At 42.9% G+C, this 8,289-nt stretch overlaps 1 protein-coding gene across 3 annotated transcripts in view; it reads left to right on the plus strand.

Moving 5' to 3' along the window:
• btbd8 (BTB domain containing 8) overlaps positions 1 to 5,956 on the plus strand; it is a 30,871-nt gene extending 24,915 nt beyond the window's left edge. For all 3 annotated transcript variants that reach the window (XM_080771127.1, XM_080771126.1, XM_080771128.1), the window contains 4 exons: positions 566 to 650; positions 1,073 to 1,206; positions 1,290 to 3,182; positions 5,042 to 5,956. In XM_080771127.1, the coding sequence (XP_080627253.1) occupies positions 566 to 650; positions 1,073 to 1,206; positions 1,290 to 3,182; positions 5,042 to 5,541 (2,612 nt within the window). In that variant the 3' untranslated portion in view covers positions 5,542 to 5,956. The remainder of the gene's footprint in view (positions 1 to 565; positions 651 to 1,072; positions 1,207 to 1,289; positions 3,183 to 5,041) is intronic.
• The last annotated feature ends 2,333 nt before the right edge of the window (positions 5,957 to 8,289 follow it).

The raw sequence follows: 8,289 nt of genomic DNA on the forward strand, positions 1-8,289 counted from the left end.
ACTCAGATGTCCATCCCTCCTCTTACAATAAAGGAAGAGAAATAGAGTGCCATATGTTATCCCTGCCCCACAAATAGTTTTTATGCTTTTAAACCTCTGCATTCTGGGCCTTAAGCACTAACCGCACCAATGCAACTCCTTGCAAATGCCCTTGGTGATAATGGTTGCAAGTAGTTGCATGTTGCAAGGAGTTGCATGGAAAAGAATTGGTGTAGTTTAAGCTTTTAAACAACAGCAACAGTACAGAGCCTTTTAACGTTTTTAGATTGTATTCAGGAGCAGTGTGTATTATTATTGTCAATACACATACAGAATGTATATGACATCATCAGACTACTACCGGTATTTATTTTATTCATCAAGGTTCTTTATTGATTGTCTTATTTTCTAAATAGTTATTATTAATACTTATTGGTGGATTATATTCACATTGGTTAATAATGTTTAAGCGTGTTGGCCTTTCAGCATCACCACAATAAAAAAACAGCCTTTGTTTGTTATTCTCAAAAGTGCTAATACTTAGTCATGGCATATACATGGGGTGGTAATCTGTGTTTTCTTTTAGGGCCCAAGCCAAAACAGCAGACTAAGGTGATGAACAAGTCTCCTGTGACAAAGCCTCAGAAAACAGACACAACAAAGACCAACAGGTGATTGTTTATTCCTGGAGTCATGTTTCAGACACTTGTCCTTGAGAAACGCTAGAAACAACTTTGCTGCCCCCCACTGTTGTCCCATGGTAATGCATGAATGACTCAAACAGAAAACTGTTTGTACCCAGATATCAGGCCACCACCATTCACTGTGAGTATGTCGCAACACCCCCACTCTCACAGGTCACGTCAGCAACAACTCTTTTTCAATTTAAGATTGAATGGCAACTGACATTTTTGCCTAGCTAAAGCATACCTACCTGGGAATTCTGGCCGAGAATAGGCTAACAATTGAACAAAAATAGAAATAAACCGCTATCGTCCCCTCCCCACACTCATCCCCCCACCTGCCAGATGTATATATTACATTGAAAACATGTTTTAATGGCTCTGATTGCCTATTTCTTGCATTAACACAGCCCTACCAATAAGCCAAGTATGAGAGAAAGCAGTAAAGGCAAGCTGGGCGCTGCAGAGAGATCCACTGCAGTGACATCCAGAGCGGACATGAAGGCGAGAAGCACACCTGCAGCTAGTGCAACGGAAAACCATGGTAAGATCTGCATGATTTAGTAATTCACTCAAACTCAAAGCATTGGTTTTCTTTTCTATTCTAACATTGTGTTCTCTATATAGTTTCGAGACACGGATCTGCCATGAAAAAACCTGCGTCGCCCAGGAGAGAGGACAACAAGGATGCGTCCAAGTCCTCAGCAGCGGACAAAGCAACCAATGAAGCCACTAAGAAAAAGATGACAAAACCTACTTCATCAACTGGAGCCATGACTAAATCCAGCACTAAAGGCTCATCGGTTACCTCCAAGCAATCTCCGCTAGCAAAACCATTAGCAAAGCCAAAAAGTGCTACTGAATTATCCACAGACAAAGGCTCACCAAAATCTGGCGGAGCTATGAAAGCCTCAAAGAAACTGGGAACTAAAGGGAAAGAGGCAGTGAATGGCAAAAATGTGGACTGCAAAATAACATCTTCTACACCTGATAACACTGGAGTTGCAGAACATAAAGAGAGCTCCTCAGACACGGTTTCCTCTCACCAAACCACAGCACACAGCAGTGACAGCACCCATTCATTAAGCCGAGGTGCAGGGGATTCACAATCGCGTTCCCTTTCCTTGAATTCAGAGTCGGACCCAGAGCACAGTCTCCAAAAGACCAAAATTCAAACAGTTGAGAACAGCAGTCGAGTCGAGTCCATTCTACCACCACCAACTCTCCGAGCAACCCATGTCACCTCTGTTATTGCCACTCCTTGTAAACAGAGTAAAGGGAAACACTCGCCAAACTCTGCCATCCCTGCCAAACTCGGCTCCCTGAATTCACCCAAAGACACAGAGCTTCCCCCGGACACCCCCTGTAGCGTGGGCAGCTCCGAGACCCCGCTGGAGGACTCATGGAGAGGTATCCATCACCAGATCACCCCTGAGTCAGAGACTGGCAGCAACACTACGTCTTCTGATGACATCAAGCCACGCTCGGAGGACTACGACGCAGGAGGCTCGCAGGATGACGACTGCTCCAATGACCGAGGTGTGTCCAAGTGCGGCACCATGCGCTGTCACGACTTTTTGGGCCGCAGCAGCAGCGACACCAGCACACCAGAGGAGCTGAAGATATGCGAAGGCGGGGCCGGCCTGAGAGTTGAGGTGCGGCTCCGAGGCCGAGAGGTGGAGACCACCAGCGAGGAGGAGGGAGCGCGGCTGCGCCCCCGCTCCTGGCTGCACAGGGACGAGCTACCTGCAGAGGAACAGCCTGCCGATGCCTTCACTGCAAAGAGCGTTCCCGACCACCAACTCTTCTCTGAGGAGGAGGAGGAGGAGGAAGAGGAGGAGACTGAAGATGAGAGGTCAGAGGTCGAGGTCCTCCCCGGTCAGGGCCTTGCTCCCCCCACCGAACCCCCGCCCCACTTTCAGGGAATCGTCAACCTTGCGTTCGATGATGAAGCCGGTGAGCAGGAGAATGAGCAGACTGACTACCAGTCAGCCTCTAATTTCCGTCGCTCTGTGTTGCTCTCTGTCGAGGAGTGTGAGGAGCTGGCCTCAGAAGAAGGTGGCATCCAAACCCCACCCCAAGAACCTGACAATACTCTCACACCCTGTGACGTTTTTGAATGTGACTCTAAAACCCCTCAGCCCGACCCTGTCCCTTCCACTGAACAAAAGAACAGACTCTCAGACCATCTGGAAAGCACAGAGCTGGAGGGCAAACAACTCTGCACCGAGCAAGAAGATAAATCAGAGGTAAAGGAGTCTAGGCAAGCAGAGTGTCCGGTAGCTCAGGTGGATGGAGTAGAGTCGATTATCCTCGGCTCTGACAATGACGCCAGAGACCTCCCACCCCAGGAGCGGCCGTGCCACCTGGACCTCAGACATACTGAGCATTACAGCAATGGGAAGCAACGCAAGAACCCTGCCAAGCCCTCAGACAGCAAGAGAGCTGATTTATACCTAGACTTAAATGAGCCTCAGCTGACAGAGGACTCTGCTGTACTTACCGCACAATCCCCAGCAGGTAATGTATGATCTATGGACCCTCCTAGAAACCCAAGTCAAACCCCATCCTCTTCCCAAACTCCATCGATGAAGGTTTTGTTTGGTCCGATGCCTAGACCATATCTGCATCCAACACATTAACATATGGTCTCCTTTAGAAAAAAAGGATATTATTGCAATTACTAGTTTAAGAACTAGTTAGACATGCCAGTACATATTAAAATTTCTTATGAGCAGTCATCTCTTGATCTGCTCATAGCTAAATGGCTTTATCTCAAAATCATTTACTGTGCAACTGTTCTACATTTGAATTTGTAACGCCAATATCCTTTTTAAGGATGGAGATTGGTCTCATTAAAACACTAAAATGTACATATTTGACAACTAAACTACCTAACATCAGAGGCACTTAGCCCGTGATGTCACCGTTTACATTAAAATAAAGGGAAAAAGCAATGTTCGTTTCAACAACATGGATAGAATTGTTTGTATGTCAAAATTAATGCCATGTGCTGGTTTAAAGAATCCACCTTGCGACAAGGCCTGTGACATAGTCATATCAATGCACTTTGATGTACATATAATGCTAGTTAAGTTATTTTCATTGTCTCTTTTATGTCATACGATTTAGAGCAGGTTTTGGCCATATTTTGATTTTAACAAACACAAATCCTGAGTAAGCAGTGTTTATTCTATTTTATGAAATTCAATTACAAATTTATGCTGTGTGGCAAGTGAATATGAGATTATAAATCAAAAATATTTGTATGACATTGACCACAATAAACTGCCACTTTAAATTGACTGCTTTTGAGACATGGTGTTACACCAGGGACCCTTTCTCCCAGGGTCCTTTGTGGAGCCATTTTAACTTTGTCCTCCATAAATTGTACCTGTGATTCAGCTTAATACACTTGCAGACACATGCATGCTACTATTAGAGACCATTCGTTGCTTATCATTATTTTATTCCATCCAACATTTTGTTTTATGTTTGTTTTGATTTTTGTATCCATTATCTTTTGCCATTCCCACTAGACTGGTGTTTCTAGATAGAGTCTCAAGAAAATAGTGTGTTGTAGTATGAGCTTTTTGTTCAGTAGATTTTGTTTAGTCTCCTGTACTAGTATGTTGCTGTGTTTCTAGAACAGACTTAATGGTTCTGCCATGTCTCTCTTTTTTCACTGTCATTATATGGAAAACCCTGCTGCGATATACCAGTGCAAACATATTAAATTATTTTGTGCTTTCAATGCCAAACATTGCATTTCCGCCACCTTAGGGTGAAATTGTTAATTTATTTGGAAAGACAAATAATAATAATAATGTCAGAAGGTAATTGGTGGTGTTCATTTGTTCTGCTACTCATTGTTGCTTGCATTTAGGGTTTTGTGACCGTAATACAGTCTTTATGTTGGGACAGTTCATTGAAAGAGCTTCACAAAAACATATTCATGCCTAAGACATGAAAGCTCACTAGTGTTAATGCATGGTTTACTGTTTTTTTGACACTGGTGGATAAAAGAGACACATTCAGAAAAAAGACATTCCTCTGTATTACCTTTAAGGCAGCTGTTCATCGTTCTCCTACTTCTTTTAAGCAGTGATCTAGTACTAATCAAAAATATTAGCCATCGACTGACCATAATGTGGCCAGGTGTGGTGATAACCTCAGTGAAACTGCTTCCCCACCATACGGTTTTGACCCAACTACAGTGGGTGATCATTTGCATCAGTTGCATTAAGGGTGGAAATTCAGTAATGTTTTATTGTAACTGTGAGTAGTATCAGAATATCTCTGACATTTAAAAAAACAAAACAAAAACTATGGAGGAATGAAACACGTTGTCATTCTGCAGTATTGTCAATTGCTTTTAGGCAACAATGGTTGTGACAGATTGGATCAAACCAGCAAACATGAACGCCGTCCATCCAAAGCCCTCTCGCCCATTTACGAGACGGATGTGGGCGAAGCAATTGAGCGCTGCTCGCACAAGGACAAGAGTAATGTACAGCGGGCCGAGGAAGAGAAGCAGAGCACAGACGATGAGGTGAACTGTGAGTTTGCCGAGCGAGACTGGAGCCTTCTCAGGCAGCTGCTCTCCGACCAGGGCTCCAGTCTGGGCGTCATAAACCCTGTGCCCGAGGAGCTGAACCTGGCCCAGTACCTCATCAAGCAGACACTGTCCCTGTCACGGGACTGCCTGGAGACTGAGGCCTTCTTGCCCCACGAAAAGGAGACTTTCAAACGTTGGGCGGAGCTCATCTCGCCCATGGAGGACTCCTCCACCAGCATTACTGTGACCAGCTTCTCCCCGGAGGACGCTGCGTCTCCACAGGGTGAATGGACCATAGTGGAACTGGAAACGCATCACTGATGATGGTCTTGAGGAGGAGTTCCTCTGATGGGCAGTTGTCACCTTTCTCTCTGAACGTTTACCAGCTGCGACATCGTCTTAACTTATTCTCACATATCTCTCCATCTCTAGCGTCTCCTGTTCTTTTGGTCAACTTCAGTTTTGGGACTGAGCAGCAACAAGTATCTTTTTTTGCATTTCCCATAGCGATGCCCTAATCATGGACTGTTTAGACATAAATGGGCTGTTATGCATGTGGATATTTTTCTGTTTACTTGGTGTTGCTTCAAAACTGTAGCAAAGAAGAAAAATAGACAATTACATTGTTCTGATGATTGACTGGTATTTCCTAAAAAAAATAAGGCAAGTTGGCCTCTTGACTTATGTTTACTGTAATATTTAAGTTAATAAAAGGATGTTTCTGAATAAATCAAAACTGTCATGTCCTTGTTACTGTACTGTGTGTGGGGGGGTATACTTAGCTTTAAATACTTTTGGAGGTGCATTTAAATTTGATTTATTGGCTAAAAGTAAAGTTTCATCAAATATAATCCGCCTTAATATTGATTTGATTCTGATACCACTTCAAAGCTGTTGTTGCAGCAGGTGTCCAAACAGCCAATCACAGCGGATCGTTCCAGCCTATGGGATCTAATTGCAGCAGTTACAAATATTCTTTATAAATGTAAATATCCAGACATTAGACATTCTATTAATCTCAGGTCTGGGCCTGGCACTGACATTTTCTTGGTTTGTCTTTACAAAGTGTCCACAAGAGAGCAGCAGAATCAATGTAAACACCAGCCTGGAGATGACGGTTGTAATGGCCCAAACCCTGGAGAAGCTTTTCTTACAGACAGAACAAAATGTATTACGGTACCTCCAATTTACAAAAAAACAAACTAAACAAAAATTCGCTCCTTTGACTCGTGGAATGAAGATGTCAAGGATCAAGGAGTCAAAAAACACTTGAAGGACAGCTACGGCCTTATAAGATCAATACAAAAGTAATATCAACATCTTAATACTGTCCAATACAGGGGTGTCAAATTATGACAGGCAATGTCAATATTCAGACATTTGACATTCAATAATATAGCCTACAGTACAGGTGTGACACTGACATTGTTTCTTAGAAGTTTGTCTTATTACAAACTGTCCACAAGAGAGCAGCAGAATCCACATAGTTTTCTTCTACACACAATCTAATCTGGGAAGGTATATTTATGTCATCTAAATTTCAGTCAGGTCATTTAAATATGTATACTGTGTGTGTGTGTGTGTGTGTGTGTGTGTGTGTGTGTGTGTGTGTGTGTGTGTGTGTCTGGTTGGACGGACGGACGGACGGACAGACAGATATTTATTGATCCCACAAGAGAAATTCAGTTGTCATAGCAGCACTGCAGTATGAAACAGGACAGATACAGATGGGGGTAATCAGTGGCACCCCTATTTCCACACCATTGCGAATGATATGTTGATCCTTGTGAGCCATGTAGGGTCTTGTCTGGCCCTCTGCAGTTGGACACCCAGGATTTGCATGGTGTGTATGTGTTGATGAAAAATCTATCTCCAATAGTAGGTACTGACTGGGTAAATATGTCAATCAACAGTAAATGAGGATAGTTACTTGTAAATTCGGAAATCAAATGGAACCGACAATCTTTTCACCAATAGTACTTTCTAATACTATAGAGAGGTCCCTGTGGGGCCTCTGCGGCGGTGTCTGTTGGGCACTGGCCTATTTGGAATGATGCAAGTTTGAAATACATGCCCCACCCAGATATTATGTCCGTGTCCCTTTTATGCCCGACGTCAGAATGATGTCAGATTTCTGTATGTGTCTCTCTGTGTCCCTTTATTCCTATATTTGGAGTTCTGTGTCACGAAAGCCCAAATATGGAGTGTTGAACTTGTGAGGTCAGAACAGGCCAGCTCTGTGTCAGGCACACAGTGTCAGACACAGTGTGTGTGTGTGTGTGTGTGTGTGTGTGTGTGTGTGTGTGTGTGTGTGTGTGTGTGTGTGTGTGTGTGTGTGTGTGTGTCTGTACACACACACACACACACACACACACACACACACACACACACACACACACACACACACACACACACACTGCAAAAACAGGTAAGTGTTTGATTCTAGACTGGATTAAAGTTAACTGCCATGCCAACCATGCCCCATACCTTTCCTTGCCTTCCCTTATTATGAAGTTCTATGAAGAATCAAAGCATTCTCCATCGTGACCATCTGATAAGTTTGTTGTTGTGGGAATAAAGTATTTATAAGCAAAACTCATATCCGTCTACAGCTTGCATAAATTTCATACAAAACTACAGTCCCCAACCAATACAAATATTTTTTTGTATGGACATGCCCAGTTTGCTGGAATATGGACAAAGGAAGGGATTTCCCACAGTTGTGTGAAGTAACAAGTTACATGATTTATTCATTGATGAGGCGTCATTCAAAGTATTGTGTAATACCCTTTGTGTTGGGAAAGGGTAAGACATGGTTCTGGTTATATTCTTTCCTTTAGGAGAACAATTAGGAGGACAATTATGTCCACAAGTAAAATAAATAACATAAAATAAACACTACATTTATGATAAAAGACTTGGGTCATTGTCTTTTGATATATAAATTGTAACAGTATCAGTATATATTTTTATTTAGTTATAGGCCTATTATTGAAAAATGATGGTCTTTGTAAAACAATGTAGTTCTATAGTTCATTGAAATCCTTTTGACAAGTGCATGCTGTGCAT

Source organism: Protomyctophum bolini, assembly GCF_963924005.1.
Source record: "Protomyctophum bolini genome assembly, chromosome: 8".
In the NCBI taxonomy this organism is placed as follows: Eukaryota; Metazoa; Chordata; class Actinopteri; order Myctophiformes; family Myctophidae; genus Protomyctophum; species Protomyctophum bolini.